This window comes from Gopherus flavomarginatus, chromosome 4 (assembly GCF_025201925.1).
Source record: "Gopherus flavomarginatus isolate rGopFla2 chromosome 4, rGopFla2.mat.asm, whole genome shotgun sequence".
Classification (NCBI taxonomy): Eukaryota; Metazoa; Chordata; order Testudines; family Testudinidae; genus Gopherus; species Gopherus flavomarginatus.
Window position 1 is genome coordinate 89,579,329 of NC_066620.1, and position 18,250 is coordinate 89,597,578.

Here is an 18,250-nt window from a genome sequence, read left to right on the forward strand (position 1 = left end):
ATTACTTCATTCTAGGATCATATAAAAGAGTGTGCTGTGAGGAAACAAAATCAATAGCAAATAAAGTAAATAAATTATGGAAAGTTACTGAAAGATAAACAGATTTCAAAAGAGATTATAATCTGAAAAATGACTATAAATGTGCCATTGTAGAATTCTATATTTATTTTATTTCAATACAGCTCCTTATCAAACATGCTCATTTTACAAACAAAGATTCCCACTTTTACCACACCCCAAAAATGCCAGTCTCACAATCTCAATTTGGATTTTGAGAGTCAAGCTGGGTCTTTTTCTTATCATTAATCAATATAAAACTATGCTTTTCCTTAAGTTTGCAGAGGTATAACTGAGGGTAAAAAAAAAAACAAACCCAAAAAACAAACAACTGTTGATAACACAACAAAGAGAACTCAGCCTGCATTCTCAGCTATGTTGGTTCTGTAGGGGTAACAGAAGCAGTGTAGTAACAGCATTTTTGGCTACTGAACTCAGCAGATGTGACTCTAGAGACAGCAGGGAGAAAACTGTTAGTAGGAAGTGCCATTTTCAGAACAGATCTTCATTTTATGTAATGAATAGGGAATAGTTGAAATATTTCTCTAGTATACAAGCTCCTCTTAATCAGAGCTGATTCTGAAGACACATGAAGCTGAGGACATTTAGCACAGCATGGGAGTCTAGGTGGTTTTAGGATTAAGTCAGTTGCAGAAGATTTTTCTGAATTTTCTTCTGCGAAACAGGGCTAAAGTCCTTCCACTAGGATTTAATATGAATCACTAGTTTTTATCTGTTTATCTAGACTGAATTAACAAATGCTTTATATCTAGCCACTTTTTAAAATGGATATGAAATCAATATTCCATTCACGTGAAAAAAATTCATTCTTGCTCAAATTCAAGCTTAAATAACTAGTTTAGCAACGATTCTAGAAAACTAAACTGAAAAGTGATCAATAAGAATAAAAACTTTGTGATGGAATAAACGTTTGTTTTAAAAACAAATGAAAAATATTTTCAATTAGAAATAATCAACGTCATATACAAGTATTTTATAATTGAAAAAGTGTTTAGAAGACATAGCTAAATATAGGGGGGGAGGGATAGCTCAGTGGTATGAGCATTGGCCTGCTAAACCCAGGGTTGTGAGCTCAATTCTTCAGGGGGCCACTTAGGGATCTGGGGCAAAATCAGTACTTGATCTTGCTAGTGAAGGCAAGGGACTGGACTCGACTCAATGACCCTTCAGGGTCCCTTCCAGTTCTAGGAGATGGGTATATCTCCATTATTAAAAAATAGTACTACTTAAAAAAAAAAAAAAAAAAAAAAAAAAAAAAAAGAGCCATTTTCAGTCTCCTCTTCCTGTAACAGAATTGTAGGCCAATACCCCAAGCACATAACTTTGTTGCTTATTGTGTTGTTTGGCTCACTTGCCTACAATCAATCACTTGTTTTTCCTCCAGTTTCTCTTACAGCAGAACCACTTTCCAACATTATACAGTGAGTTATTTTACTCTCAATTCAGTATTGCTGCATTGATAGTGTGGAAGCAGGGAAAGAAAGAGATGGTTTCAGTGCAGTCATTTAAGTGTCAGAGACAAAGCAACTGTTCTGTCAAGTCTTAGCCTAATATCAAGAGACCTGTAGAAGCAGGGCTCACGTAAAGCGAGTGGAAAACAGCAGAATAGTCAGCGTGACCTAGCCTTGAGATAACGATGTTTGAGAAGAGAAAGTGAGAAAATACTGGAATAGATAGCAAATAGCCTAAATAAAATGCAGATGTTTTGAATTAATGCATGTCACAAAGAGGTATAAATGCGTGTGTGATTTTGCTTGTACCTTGGAGAAACTGAGGCAGGGATGCTCTCTGTTAGCTGTGTTCTTCTCTTGCAATTGCATGTCCTGAATAAAGCTGTCTCTGATTTTGTTGCTTCCAACCTGAGAGTGGAGTTCGATTCTTCCACAATAGAGACGTAAAATTTGGCACACAGGCCAAAGGAACGTCACTATTTGATTAATAGAATCCCTGACTATTATGAGCACAGATAGCTCCACAGACAAAACTGATTTATTTAAAAATGACAGAGGAAGAAAAGAATTGATGAAGCACTTATGCTTTTAGCAGAGTCAACTTAAAAAAAAAAAAAAACAACCACCACCTATGAATAATTAATTACATAAGCATCCTTTTTCTGTACTTGTGACAGTCTATGGCTTGGCTTAGCGTAGGGATACATGTACACATTACTAAGTTCCAGTTGATATTCAGGGCCACTCGGGCGGGGAGGGGGCACGAGAGTTTTTCAGGGCACCTGGAGCGGATCCTTCACTCGCTCCGGGGGCCCCAGAAAACTCTCGCAGGGCCCCGGGCCCCTGGAGCTTCTTCCGTTCCGGGTCTTTGGTGGCAATTTTGCGGCGGGGGGTCCTTCCACTCCGGGACCCGCCGCCGAAGTGCTGGGTCTTTGGTGGCAATTCAGCGGCGGCAGTCCCCTGCCGCAGGTCTTCGGGGCACTTTGGCAGTGGGAGAACCCTCCTGGCCCACCAAATCGCCGCCAAAGCGAGGGCTCCCCACTGGCGAAGACCTCAGGCCCCCTGAATCCTCTGGGCAGCGCTGCTGATATTTAGCATATAAATTTCAGTAACTGGCATAGACCAAAACCAAATCCAATAAAGCTTCTGCATTTGTTCATTTCAGATTCTAACTGTCAAGTTAGCATATGATTAAAAACAGTAACTTCCTTACTGTGCTTGATTCAGGCTGAAAAACAGCCAATGTAAAGTCAAGATTGAAAAACTGAAGAAATTCTGCAACAAGACCAGCAACCAAGCGACCTAAAAGGAAAAAGGAAAAAAATCATTTGGCACATCAAACAGAAATAAATTCTCTTATATTAAGGACCTGATTTTTAAGGGATCCTCAGTCTGGTCTCCTCTGTCCACCCATAATTCTGCAGGCCTGGTTTAGTTATTTAACTACCTAATCCTCAATCCAAATCAGGAAGACATTTAAATTAAACCAAAACTGCTGGAGCAAAACTCAAGGCTCCTTTTAAAATTTATGCTCCATTTAATCTTTTTAAAAACTAAATAAATAAAATAATATAAAAATCTAGCTCAAAGACATCTTATTCTTGGTGTCTGTTCCACACACACTTTTAATGCTGTAGCTCTACAATCTACTTTCGTATTACAGCTTCAGGTTGCTGTTTCTGCTGCGCTAAAAAGGCTCAACTGAATTAATGTAAATCAACAAATGACAAAACAAATGGAAAAAAATTTCCTCGGCAATTAATTCAAATACCTACAGAAATCAGTCCTCTCAACTGAGACTATGGCAATAACAGAATATTAGCTTTAAAAACTCTGGACTCAATCTTGACTTCAGCATGTACAATGGTAGTTTTGATATTTTAGCTAATGGGAGCAGGACTGGCTTCTATCTTTACTGCAAATCTGTTTATGACCAACATCAAGATCATATTGCAAAACAAGAACAAATGGATTTACCTTCATTTTCTTCAAAATATTTGTCATATCTGAGGAATGTATAAGTTAATGAACGGGGAAGAGCTTACCATCTTTTGTATTTAGAAACTTTTTCAAGCTTTCATTTACCAGGGGTGTTTTGTTCTGTTGAAAGATGAAAAATCAAGGACAATTAATAAGGATTTCCCTGTACTGCAAAGAAATTTAACACCTCATCAAGAGTTTTGGGCATACAGGCCTCACAGCTTAAACAATCCACTTTACCAAATAAAATGTGCTTTCAGACTAAGTGTACTAGTAGTAATTAGTAAAGCAGCACATTTAGATGGCCATAATTAAGGCTGTCTTGATATTTCTGTTACAAACCCCCAGGGGATTATAGTTTGGCTATAGAAACATTATTATAAGATCGGAATAGTTCAGCAGGTTATGGATTTTTATGTTTTTCCATACAGTGAAAAAAAAATTACACGTTTAGAAGTCGAGCAAAACAACTACTGAAAAATAGAAGTTTGCCAATTTTATTTTGTAGGGCTGTCGCTTAATCGCAGTTAACTCACCCTATTAATGCAAAAAAAATTAATTGTGACTAATCAGCTTTAATCGCACTGTTAAACAATAGAATCCAATTGAAATTAAATATTTTTGAATTTTTTCCTACATTTTCAAATATATTGATTGCAATTGCAACACAGAATACAAAGTGTACACTGATCACTTTATATTATTTTTATTAAATATTTGCACTGTAAAAATGATATACAAAAGAAACAGTATGTATCAATTCACCTCATACAAGTACTGTAGCGCAATCTCTTCATCATGAAAGTTGAATTTACAAACGTAGAATTATGTACAAAAAAAATAAAACAATGTAAAACTTTAGAGCCTACAAGTGTACTCAGCCAATTGCTCCGACAAACAAGTTTGTTTACATTTACAGGAGATAATTCTGCTCTCTTCCTTATTTACAATGTCAACAGAAAGTGAGATCAGGCATTTGCATGGGACTTTTGTAACCAGCATACATGCCAGATATCATGAAGGGGCATACAAACATCTATTGTTGTTTAACTGTATGATTAATCGCACAATTGGGTTGTTTTTAACTGCTTGACAGCCCTACTATTTTGCACTTGCTCTGTTTTTTAAAATAGAATTTGCAGATTCTTCAGGAAAATATGGACTAAACTATTAGTTAACATGGGATTACTAAACAATTTTATTTTCTATTTTTTGCAATATCTTCCTGCAAGTGTCTAAGTGCTAGTTTCCCCTACTAGATCTGTTCTATTTAACTTACATTTTAATATCAAGGAGAAATTAACGTGTAGTTTTTGGTTTGAAAAAAATCAGTATACTATTTAAATAATGCCAAATTCTAAACCAAGATCACCAGCATACCAAAATGTTACTGTTCATGAATCAGTCTAAAAATGATGTCTGTACATCTCCAGGGACAACCTCTGTCTGTGTTAACTATTGCTGCAGAGTCACCAAAAGCACAAAAAGCACAGAAATTTGCAAATGAGAAATATGTTTTCTTAAACTTTATATTTATAATTCAGAGGCTCTAATTTTAAATGTAAGCTTATACATGAGTAAACTGATAACATTCCTTTAGAAAGTTTTTTTTAAAAATGCAGAAGTACTCTTGGTAACTGCATGCATTCATTAATTTTTCATAATGTGCTTTCTGAAAGTATTTCCATCTTTTACATTTCAGAAGTCTTATGATCGGATATAATATTGATCGGATCAATAAGAAGCATTTTAAAAGAATTTCTGAACACACTTGAAGGATTGGTGTATCTTTTTTAGATGTTTGTAGTGTTGTTGAAGTCGTGTTGGTCCCAGGATATGACAGAGATAAGGTGGGTGCGCTAGTATCTTTTATTGGACTAACTTCCACTGGTGGAAGAGACAAGAGTTCTTCTTCAGGTACCTGTGAAGCTCAAAAGCTTCTCTCTTCCAGCAACAAAAGTTGGTCCAATAAAACATATTACCTCGTCCACCTTGTCTCTTTCCTATCCTCTTTAGAGTCATTCTGGACAACTGGGTAACACGCTATTTGAAAACTAGCCAAGATCAATATTTACCCAAGAGAGCTAACCGATTTGTGAATGAGATGTTATGAATCTAACCAGATCTTATAAAAAGGAAAAAACAGAAAAGACAATTTTTTATATTTTTCAGTGAATAAATTCCAACACTTCGTGTCACTGTTGTAACCCAAACATCTAAAAAACTAGAAAATTTTGAGTAAAATCTTGATATTTCTGTTGTTATACCTAAAGCCTGACACTGTTACTACTGAAATCAGTAAGAATTTAAGGTTAACAACATACTTTTGGCAAAGTGACAAAAAACGAACTTTTTATTTGTATTTGTGTACTTTTTATTGCATTAAGTGTTTACTGAAAGCTGACGTAGAAATTACATTATTCTATCTCCTTACCTCTACCCTTTCTTGCTCTTCAAGTGCCAAAAATACAGCTGCTCGTAGTTCTGCCTACCAAATTAAAAAAGAAACCGTATTTTTGCAGTCACTATTTTCTCCCCACAATTCGAATATAAGAAGCAACAAGTAGCCTGCCAGGTATTTGTTTAAACTGACCCCAGCTACTTCCAGAGGTATTTGTATTGAATTTAATACACCTAAATGTCATCATTATATTAAACGTGGCTTCTACTGACAGGGTGGGATTTTTTTATTTTTATTTTTTTTAAAAACACCACACTGCCTAGGAGGGGACTGGGCACCTAATTCCTATTAGTTTTGAATACAAGTTGGACATTTAAGTCCTTTATGTGTCTTTGAAATGCACACATTTAATATACATTTCTATGGCAAGGAAATGTACACAAACAATATACTCAAAGATTAAGAAAATGTTAATAGCAAAATATAGATATTTCTGCAGTGTCTGGTCAGGAGACATGCAACAGAATCTAAACTCATGAATCTGGGCAGCATTCAAGGTATAAAACAATCTCTGTAAAATGAGTATAGCTTTATTTTTTTGGCTTCATTTTCATTCATTCATCGATTTTTCTTCTTGAACATTCAAATTTAAGTCTTGCATAAATACTTCCTTATGTTTGAGTCTCCCTACATCCCTCATACAATATTCCAAGGTACAGCATTTTGTTCTATCCTTGCATTTGTTGAAAAATAAAAAAATCATACCTTTGATCATACCAATGAACCTTCATCCATTTAGATGATGAACTACCTGCTAGGTGCAAAGGTTGCAAATCTCTCAAGTTATCTAGGCAGATATGTGCAGTGCTGGGAGGAGCTGGTGGTCACAGTACATGTAGGTACCAATGACATAGGGAAAAGTAGGGGAGAGGTCATGGAGGCCGAATGTAGGTGGTAAATAAGAGATTGAAGTCCAGGACCTGCATGACAGCATTTTCTGAAATGCTTCCAGTTTCATGTGCAGGGCCAGTTAGTTAGAAATGCAGGGTCTGAGTGCATGGATGAGACAATAGTGTATGGAGGAGGGTTTAGGTTTATTACAAACTGGGGGACCCTTTGGGAAAGAAGGAGCCTATACAGGAAAGATGGACTCCACCTAAACCAAAACAGAACAAGACTGCAGGCATATAAAATTAAAAAGGTTGTAGAGTTTTTAAAATAAGGGCTGGGGGAAAGCAAACAGCTGTGGAGGAGCATACAGTTCAGACAGAGACATCCCTTAGGGGAGCATCTATTAATGGGAAGTCTATATTCTAGTAAGGAGGACAGGTTAGAAATTGATAAAGCATAGACAGGAATCAAAGATAAACAGTCAAATGAAAGAGTCCCATTCAATTACATCAGATCATGGCAGACACCTAAAAAGTGACAAACTTAATAAGTGTTTGTATACAAATTGCAGAAGTCTAAATACTAAGATAGGTGAACTTGAGTGCCTGATATGAAATGAGGATATTGATATAATAGGTATCACAGAAAGTTGGTGGAATGAGGATAATAAATTGGACATGGTAAGGATACAAAATATATAGGAATGACAGAGTAGGTTATGTTGGTGCAGGAGTGGCACTATATGCAAAAGAAAGCAGAGTAAAATATAGTCAAAATCTTAAATAAATTAAACTATACCACAGAATCTCTATGGCTAGAAATTTGATGCTTGAATAATAAGAGTATAACAGTAAGAATATCCTACTGACCACATGACCAGGATGGTGATGGTGACTGTGAAATGCTTTGGCAGATTAGAAAGGCTATAAAAATAGAAAACTCAGTAATAATGTGGGATTTCAACTATCCCCATCGTGACTGAGTACGTCACTTCAGGACAGGATGAAGAGATAAAAGTTTCTAGATACTGTAAGTGACTCCTTCTTGGTGCAGCTGGTCCTGGAACCCCAAAGGGGAGAGGAAATTCTTGATTTCATCCTAAGTGGAACACAGTATCTGATCCAAGAGGTGAATATAGCTGAATCACTCAGTAATATCAGCTATATCATAATTAAATTTAACATCCTTGTGGGAGTAGCAGTGGGGAGAAATACCAAAGCGGCACATCATACTAGCATTTAACTTCAGAAAGGGAACCTACACAAAATGAGTGAACTAGTTAGATGGAAATTAAAAGGTACCATCACAAAAGAGAACTGCCTGTAAGCTGCATGGAAACTTGGACCCAAAGGCTTTCCATACAGCTGGGGTTCCAGAAGCAATCACAGATTAGTAAAGCTAATTTCAGTACCAGGCAAATTGGTTGAAACTATAGTAAAGAACAGAACTATCAAACATGTAGATGAAAATAATTTGTGGGGGAAAAATTAACATGGCTTTTGTAAAGGGAAATCATACCTCATCAATCTATAAGAATTCTTTGAGGAGATCAAGGAACACGTGGACAAGTATGATACAGTGGATATAGTGTACTTGGTGTGACATTCTGTACCTTGGGGGAAGCACCCTGTAACTCCCCATATACAGATGAGGAATATAATTATATTACACATAAAGCATGCCTTGTAAGGTATCAGGGGAAAAGTTATGATCTGCTGAAAGTCATTTCTTTCTCCATATATGTATATAATTAATGCATATGAAGGTATGAGAATTGTGTTGTATGGTTGTCACTAAGGGCATGTCTTCACTAGCAATGTTTAAGCACTGCCATGGGAGTGCTTTAACGTGGCTTGTGTAGTCACGGCATAGCTCTCTCCCAGCGCTCAAACACGAAACAAACCACCAGCTCCATGAAGAAAGCAGCTCCCACCACTGGAGCACCGTCTACACTGGCACTTTACAGTGCTGAAACTTGCAGCGCTCGGCGGGTGTGTGTGTGATTCAATATATGTTTTCTGAACACAAAGTTAAGACGACAGAAAATTACTGGGGTTTTTGCCCCTCACAGAAGTTGAAATGACAATATTTCAGGCACAGCAGTTACTATAATAAAAGTTTTCTAGTAGAAGGCTTCTCCAGACACAATATTCCCAAAGATTTCCCTCCAGTGGGAATGTTCAATGTTTACAATTGCATTTGACAGTAAAAGTTCATGAAGTGCTTGATTTTTTCTGGGAATATTGGGTAACAGCCCTTGTGAATCAGTCAACTTTTTTTTTCTTTTTAAGAAATCAACTAATTATATTATTCTTACAAATTTAAAGAATATCGTTAACTTCCCCACCAGCACCTAACATTTAAAGTTTACCTCATTTTGTTTCTTTACAAGTCACCTAATTTCCTTGTTGGTTCAAACAGATTTCTCTCACTCTACTAATACCATAGAAGCCAGATGCACTTACAGCAGGTTAAACAAAGCATTCCCTAATCAGACTGAACACTTGAAGTATTCTCTTAATTGTTTATTAATGGAAGACAGGAACTAGTGCATAAGGGGGTACCAGTCTCTGCTCCTTACGCAGGTTAAGAGGCAAACTCAGTGGTTCTCTACGATACAGGATGAGTAATTCTCTCCAGACACCTTGGTACTCCTTCCAAACATCCCTAAAAGAAGAGGGCCTCTGGTAGGGTGACCAGACACCCGATATTATCAGAACAGTCCCAATTTTAGGAGACTTGTCCCATATCCCAACCTTACATCAGTTGGGACACACTTTGTCCCAATATCGGGACCGTCTGGTGGAGAAGCACCACACACTGCAGCCGGTGCTGCTCACCTCTTCTTCCTGGGGCAGCTCCCGTCACCTGCCCACTGGCAGGAGCCTGCAGTGCAGCCCCAGGCACAGAGGCAGCAAGGAGGTCTCCGTCACGTGCTGCAGGGACAGGGCTTGCAGGCACCGGCAGTGGACAGAGAGCCTCCCCGCCCCGACCTGCGACCCTAGGAGCCAGAGGGACCTCCCTGCCGGATGCTTCCTGGGAGCTGCTCCAGGTAAGCACCATTGGGACTCCCCATCTCAGCCCCTGACAGGTCCCTCTGACTCTTGGTGGGGGAGGGGGTGGCAGCTCTGCATGCTGCTGGTGCCTGTAAGGCCCGCTCCGTGACTCTGGCAGCTCCCATTGGTGCCTTTCCCGGCCAATGGGAGCCACCAACCACAAAGCTCGTGCTTCTGGCGGGTGCAACACGTGGAGAATCTGGAGACTCCCCTCTCTACTCTCAGCCTAGGAGCCAGAGGCCTCCCAGCAGGGCTCGTGAGTGCAGCCAGGGAAGGGGGCAGGATGTGATGGTGAGTGTCTGGGAGGTGTGTGGGGTGCTGGGCTGTGAGGGTGTGGAGGCCACTGGGCAGTGGGGGAGGTTTGTGTGTTTTGGGGTGCTAGGCAGTGGGGGCCTGTTGGAGGGGGTGCTGGGAAGTGGGGGAGATCTGTGTGTGTCAGGGCACTGGGCAGGCTGTGTGTGCGTGGGCCATTGTGTAGCTGTGGTGGTAGGGCTGTGGAGAAGGGCACTGGGAGGGAAACTCTGTGTCTATTGGGAAACTAGCGAGTTGGGGGGGGTTCTGTGTGAGGTGCTGGGCAGCTGTGGTGGGGCTGTGGGCGGGGCGGTGTGCACAACACTGTGCATTTGTTGTGGGGGAGCTCTGGGCATAGTGGGTTCAGGGAGTACAAGGCATAATGGATCCAGGGGGCACTGGGCAGGGGAGTTGTGTGGCGCAGCATGGGCCCAACCCCAACAGGAAGGGGCATGCTGGTAGAACAGGTCCAGGCGAACCAGCGTGCCTCTGGCCATGCCATGCATGCCCCAGGCCAATCCAGCCCCTCCTGATGCTCATCTCCTCAAATGAATGCAGTGGTGAGTCCCAGCAGTGCTTATTTGAAGTGGCTCCCAGGAAGCGGCTGGCAGGTCCCCGAGGTAAGTATCAGAGGCTGCATCTTCCTCCCCAGCAGAGTGTGTGCAGACCGGTCCACCTTGCTCATGGCAGAGCCAAGGAAAGGAGGCACCTGCCTCTCTGCACATGCTGATTCTACACAGAGCAAGCTAGGGTTGAGCACTGCTAACCTGCTGCCCAGTTCACTTACCCACATTAGCAAGCAGGGATTGCACTTGGCAGCGTACATCTGCTTGATGTACAATCGGGACACCATTTGTCGAGATAGTCAGGTAAAATTTAACATTTGGTAGTGAAATAGAAAATTAGTTGATTGGGAATGTCCCATTGAACCCAACTGTGATTGGTTATCTACTGGCAATTTTGGTTTTTCACGTTGTTTTCTGGTGTAATGCAAATTTACGGTAGGGATATGTAGTTTACAGTTCTGAACCACAGTGCATACCGTAGGACAAACTACAGTGGGCACGTAATAACACGTAAGTAGTAGTTCTTTGCAGAGGCTAGCTAAGCTAACAATCTTCAGCTGAAAACCCCACCTGAAATGGCAATGGCAAGGGCAAGGGAGGAGCCAACTACCAAAGAAACAAAAAAAGACTGCAGATACAGGACAGAATGAGAAGCTACTTACACCTGGATTCGGAAATCCTAGGAGTGTGATTCAAAAGCCTTTTGTAAAGCATGCAGGAAGGAATTTAGCATTTGCCATGGTGGTGAGTCTGATGTTAAGCATCACGCTGAATCAAAAAATCATGGACAAAACACCCAGACTCACAAGCGCAATACCTTGGTCTCACATTTTTTCAGCAAGCCAAATGAATCCTTCAGCAAGGTTATCGCTACTGAGCTAACTCAAGTTTACTGCACAGTAGCCCATTAACACTCCTACCACTTGTGTGACTGTGAACTTAAACTGGTGCCTACCTTGTATTCAGATTCAACGATTGCAAAGCACGTCAGCTGTGGTCGGACTAAAGCAGAGTCACTGATCAAAAATGTGCTGTCACCGTTCTCCACAGAATTTTTAAAAGACCTCAGCAAGCCAGCTGATCCCTATATCTCATTGCCACAGATGCATCTAACAAGGGCAATGTGAAAACCTTCCCCTTATCACTGACACCCGGACACCTGAACACGAGGTCCAAGATAAATTGTTAGACTTCTATGAGCAAAGTGAAGAGACTGCAGAGGCAATAAGCAACACATTACTTGAAAAACTTGCGACACAAACTAGACCTAAACAAAGTGTCTTCCTACTGTGCTGATAATGCAAACGTGAATTATGGAAAGCGACAATCAGTGTACCAGAATTTAAAAAAATAAAATGAAAATATCTTGCCAGCAAACTGCCCTGCCCATGTTGCGCACAATGCCGTGAAACATGCTAGCAATACCCTACAAATTGACACTGAGACTCTGGTGACTAAGATGTTCAATCATTTCAGCAGTTCTGCTAAGAGAGTAGCAGTATTGAAGGATATGTTTGACTTTGTGGATATAGAGTATGCCACTTTACTGTGCCATGTTCCAACGTGCTGGTTGAGTCTTTTTCCAGCTGTAAACAGGCTTGTAAATGTGTGGTAGGCTGTTAAGTGCTACTTTGTTTCTCTGGGCAGTGAGAAGTGCCCAAAATTTCTATGGATGGTGTTCTCGGACAGGGAAAACGGTGAACAAGGTGAGAGACCTAGCGAAGTTGAGGTTCATCTGTTTTTCCTCCAGAGTGTCCTGAAAATCTTCAATGATACTGTGCTCTGTTTGGAAAATGAGAGTATGACAGCATGTGAAGTATACGCCATAATGAATACTCTGACAATTAAACTTCAGCAACGGAAAAATGACAAATTCTTTGTCTCCAAAGTTGAAAATGCATTAACTGAGATGCTGCCTGTCACTGCTACATGTCTCCAGAAAGATTTCATGAAATTTAAGATGTGTCGATCCTATATTTGAAGAAATGGTTTGATTTTTCAACAATTGGCTACTTCAATACCCAGTGCTTGAACACCAAAGTTAATAGGGTATTCGAATACAAGGATCTGTCTGCGGTCGTGACAGCTGTAAACCTTCACAAAACAGTGGATCTTGATCAGCTCTATCATCAAAGACATCAACTCCAAGTTGGAACCTGGAAACTATTCAGGTGGGGAACTCTGGTCTCAAGTGCTGAGAAACTAGGACAGTAGCACTGAATTCCTGAACATGGCAAAGCTGGTGTCATACATGCTCCGTATACCCATAAGCAATGCATACTCAGAGCGTGTATTTTCAATCATGAAAGGTGCATGGACTGATGCCCAGAATCGAAGCAGCATAGACTTGGTGCGGAGTGAAACCCTTGTTAAAATGAATTTCCGGATGAGTTGCAAGGACTTCTACAGCTTTGTGATTGCCCAGAAGCAAGTAATGACTATGGAAAAGTTATCCAAGAAATAGTAGACTTCTGGCATATCTGAGAGGTATGCAAATTGGGAAGTTGATTTATTGACTGAATAAAAAACCCAGCCCTTTACCCCTGTTTGTTTATTGTACAAATAAATCTGTATGTTTAAATATGTATTACGACTAAGTCTATAATTTAGACTCACTGATTCCAGACCTCTGTGACGTAGGTTGCTTCAGCTGTCAGTGGCTGAAGGCAGGACTGGGGGCCTCCCCTCTGCGACTGTGGCTGAAGCCAGCGCTAGAATTGGGACCCTTCGCTCCTCCACCCTGTAACTGGATCTGACTTTGCAACCAGGATCCTGTGCCCCTGTCCTGTAGCTTCAGCTGGGGGATGGAGCCAGAGCCCTGTGCCCCTGGCCCCGTAGCTTCTACTGGGGGCTGGTGCTGGGGCCATGAGTCCTTGCCCTGTGGCTTGTGGTGTGGGCTGCAGCAGGGGCCGTACAACTCTTCTTGCAGCTTCCTAGGGCCGTGTGCCCCCTCTCATGGCTCTGGCCGGGGCTGTGCACCTGTGTCTATCGTCGTCATCTCCCCCACCCTGCTCGCCCAATGCGTCCTGATATTTCACTCTTGCGATGTGGCCACCCTAGCCTCTGGTGACATCTCCTCCTGAGCCACAGACAAAGTGATCCCCCAGTCCTACTAGAAAACACATTACATCAATGAAAATAACTGCCCCTGCTAAGATCCTATCATAGTGATTTAGTTCATGTGCCACAAGCAGATCTGGCTCATGTCATTAACAAAGCAGGAGATACCCACTCTACAAATAAAAAGAAGGGAACACTTGAAATCAGCTCAAGCACAAGTTTTAAATTTAAAATATAAACAATTATTTCTTAAAAATACTCATTTACTTCAAAGAAGCTAAAAATGCTAAAAGTATAGCTAACATTATTTATAATGGTTCCTAGACAATCATTCCAGTTTAATGAACAAGCTGTCCTCCTGAAATGAAGCTGCTTCTGTAACAATATGTGTAAGAGGGATGGGAAGGCTGGAGATTACACCCTGTGAGACTAAATAGTACAAAATGTGCTGAGTATGACAGGCAATTAGTAATTAATAGACATTATAAAATGTGCTTTATAATAAATGGATGGTATGACAGATATGATCTTTGCTGCAATATCCTTGGGAGAGTTTATTAAGTTTAAATACATTTGAGGTCCACTGTTTTAAATGGTCTGGGTCAGGACTGTACATAACCACTCTCCTAGAGGGGAGACACGATGTGAACCTTGTGAAGCGTTATGAACTTTAAAAGACTACATTGAACAATGCGCCAGATAAGAATGGACTTCGGAACAAACATTGCCAAGTGGTTTGCCTGGGGAAATCTCTAGGTGGAAGTGAATACAAATTCCCCACCTCCAGTTATGTAAACTACTCCCTGAGGAGACAACTACCGTCTGCTGATTACCTGTTCCCAGAGTCTCAAGATCAAAAGTTCAAACTGTATAAAGAAAAGACCAACTTATTCATGGGTGTGCTAGCTCAAGCTATTACTAAACTATAACCACAGAAAAAACCCTTGGTTGAGTTTGAAGGACTGACTCCCACCAAAGTTCTTTTTGGGGTTTGTGGGGAGTGATCTTTGATAAGCTTGGTAGTATGGGTGTAGATTCTTTTATTGTTTTTAATATATTTTCTCTGTAATGCTTCTGCTTTAAGAATAAGTGTGCTTCTTAGAAAGAGTTGTGTGGTAACTTGTGACTACTGGCAATCACAGCTATTTATAGCCTTCAAAGAGAAATACAAGTGCAGATGCTGGCCTGTTTGGGCAGTCTGGCTTGCTAGTGATACCACAGGAAACTATGGCAGGAAACCATGCAGCCCTGGAAACACCCTGGTCAAGAGGGAGAGACGCACAGGTCTCTACCCAAGAGAGGTCATGACTGATTAGCCTGGGTCCTCGAGTGTGTGCTCTTCATGGAGCACGGAGGGGAATATAGGTGCAGTTGCCCTGAACGGTGACAGAAGGAGCTGTGGAAACTAATAAGTTCTTTAAAATAAAGAATCAACTTTATAACATCTTAATTAATATAATTTTATTCTTTTTTTAACCCTCTGTTGTGGCAAACCTGATAACTGCCCAACAGAAACAGTTTTTAAGCTGAACTTATAAAACTGACTTATCAAGGCTGCCGTTAGCTTTATGCTGTCAAAGGAGTCTTGCTTTCCTATTGCTATGACCAAGAGGTGTTGTGAGTGCTGCAAACTCCATGTCACTAGTGACATTTCACCCAACTAAAGGAGCATAAAATTATTTTGAACAAATCGTATCCAGTCAGAAAACAGTGGTTGTAAAGCAGGATATGGGGGAGGGGGAAGGGAAAGAGTAGAGGCCTTCCTTTGTCATATAAAGACTGTCTCCCTGAATGAAGAAAACAAAGAGCACAAGCTCTTCGGAACCAAATCTTCTTTTGTGTTTGTACAGCACACACCACATTGTCAGTTTTAGTGGAAACAAGTAATAAGAGTATGAATGTGAAGAACAGGCTTTTGTAGAATTATCTCTCAACAATACATGAAGTAACAGGAAGGAACACACACCTGGATAGTTTTTGAATATTAACTAATTTCATGGTCATGGATTATGAACACTAATATTATATTTTTCAGTTTAAGAAGTGTGTATCAGCAAAAGAAGAAATGTGTATCAATTGCAAGTGGCCAATATATCATTTATCCATGTTTAAGTATCTGGCAGTGTACAAATTAAGGCTTTACTCATTCTCTTGTGCTCAAAGACTAGTAAATAAAATATAACACTTCTAAAATAACTGCCCAGCATTACTCAAAACATTAACTGCTTTAGAAGGTAATAGACATTTTGCATTGCCAAGTTAAATAATTTACACAAATGCCAATGTGCACAAGATATTAATATAAAAGAAAAGCCAAACCCGAGCAAACTACGTTTATTATTATTACAACCGCATACAAACTCCTGCAGGACAAGTTCCTTCACAAGTTTCTGTAGAAGGCCTAAAACTAACCAAATAGGTCTCGTATATTTTCCCCAGTTTTATCGCTGGTCACCTTTATAATACGTCTTCTATTGAATATATTCTATTTTAACTAGAGTCTTTCCACATTTGGCTCTTATGACAAGTTCACATTCTCTCTACTTCATCTGCATCAGACTCACACACATACCCTTTTTATAGTTTGCTCTCATTTATGTCTTATTGATCTCCACATGATACTGAACACACATCTTTCTATGCCTTACTTTCTAGCTTTTACGCTCACCCATCCTTGGAAAGCAGACTGTTTAATTTTGAGGTATAAATACGCAATATCAGAGCATAGCTTGTTTTCCCTTAGATATTATTATTAAAAAAAATAAAATAAAGTACTAACAGGTACATAATACTCAAGCAAACAATACGTTGAGTATTATTACGCTTAATGTAATGTAAGAAAAATTCCTTACACATGATATAAACCAACTTGAAGTGTAAATGCCTATCAAAATCGGTCAGATCAATAGAAGTAGCGCAAGTCCCATAAATTACCACAACTACCTATCAAAAGTCTGTGCTTACCATCATTCAGGCGGCTGCTACTACATGGCCATTTAGAATACTGTGTTTAAGATATGAAAACTGTCAATTTCAGGGAAGCATCAGGGCTTTGGAGCAGAACCTAGAGCAGCGGAGCTACAGGGTTTTGCCTGGAGCTGGAGCAGAGCCGGAGCACAGCTTTAAAGCCCTGGGAAGCATGGCATCGGTGGGAGCCACTGGCAAAAAAAAGGAGCTATCAGCAGAAGCTACAGGAACCATTTACAAGTCTTTGTAGGGCACAGGGGCCAAGTGAGGAGTAGGATGTAAACTTCCAAGAGTCTCTCACTACTTTTATCTCAACCAAGGCCAACTAAATTTAACCTTATCAGTTACTGCGAGTTTCTGTATTATAACTAGACTTGGCAGAGTTCAGTTTTTTCAAATGAGTTTGACCCATAAATCCAACATGTACTTTTAAACTTTATTTTTCAGTATTTTTATCTATTTAATTTTCACAGTTGCAGGAAGTTATGGTGATCAGAGAATGACAGTAAACATCAAGATATAAAAATAAAGCTTTATTACCATTAAAACACAAACTGTCAACATCACGTGTCAAAACATAAAGTAAGCATTCTAAAATTAAACTAAGAAGTTCTCAAGCCGCACTTTTCTTACTTCACCTAATTGTTAATTTCAAACATTGATAAAATATTTCTTTGTTTATGTTGGTGAAATTAATGTTTACCAACATTTATTGATAAAAATCGAAATTTTCCAAGCCTAATTACAATTTGCAGGACATTAGAACGGAAGGATTTATGCAAGGACACACACACACACAAGTTTTACATAAGAAATTAAATTGAACTAGCAACTACTAGTAGTAACCATACTGTAATCAACTGTATTTACATATGGTGTTATATATAGTGAGCACTTTTTATCTATGAATGAAATTTAAGAAAGGAAGCAAAAAAATCGCAAACTTATTTCAAACTACAGGGGACAGTAATGTTTCAATTGCACAGTTTTGCTTAAAGTGTGACACACATACTTGACCAAACCGAGCTGATCTTTAAAGTTTGTGACTGTATATACTAATTTTACACTTATATACTTTAAAATTAGTGACTTTATATAGTGTCATTATATACTTTTCAACTTCAGGTTTTTCTAATCCCCTTACATTTGCCCAAATAAAGCCCTTGTATTGGTCTAAGATGCTTGTCTGGACAGGAATCCCTAGAACCACAGCTTCGTATCCTGGCAAACACAGGCCCAGTCTATGAGCCATTCAAAGGACTCAGTTACAACGAGGCCAATCCTAAATCCAGTTACATATGGCTCTCCCTTATCAGCATGCACAAGCCTTAACCATATTTGAGTCAGGCCCAAACAGTGACCCAGGAAAAAGCCAACATAACCTCATTTAAAGGAAATCCAAGGGTTAGCAACCAAAGAAAGACTTACAGTTTATAATATACAGTCACTAACCCTTATGCACATGAATGACCCTTAGTGGGTGCAAGCATGACTGCAAATAAAAGGGGT

General features: G+C 39.8%; 2 protein-coding genes across 7 annotated transcripts in view; both read right to left on the reverse strand.

Moving 5' to 3' along the window:
• Window positions 1–18,250, reverse strand: part of LOC127048973 (C-C chemokine receptor type 6-like) — a 120,335-nt gene that overhangs the window by 82,351 nt on the left and 19,734 nt on the right. The gene's annotated exons all lie outside the window — the stretch shown is intronic.
• Window positions 1–18,250, reverse strand: part of CEP43 (centrosomal protein 43) — a 56,145-nt gene that overhangs the window by 36,604 nt on the left and 1,291 nt on the right. For 5 of the 6 annotated variants that reach the window (XM_050949142.1, XM_050949137.1, XM_050949143.1 and 2 more), the window contains exons 2-4: window positions 5,944–5,997; window positions 3,575–3,629; window positions 2,743–2,831 (exon numbers count right to left, since the gene is read on the reverse strand). In XM_050949142.1, coding sequence (XP_050805099.1) covers window positions 2,743–2,831; window positions 3,575–3,629; window positions 5,944–5,997 — 198 coding nt within the window. The remainder of the gene's footprint in view (window positions 1–2,742; window positions 2,832–3,574; window positions 3,630–5,943; window positions 5,998–18,250) is intronic. The other variant, XM_050949138.1, reaches the window with a different exon arrangement.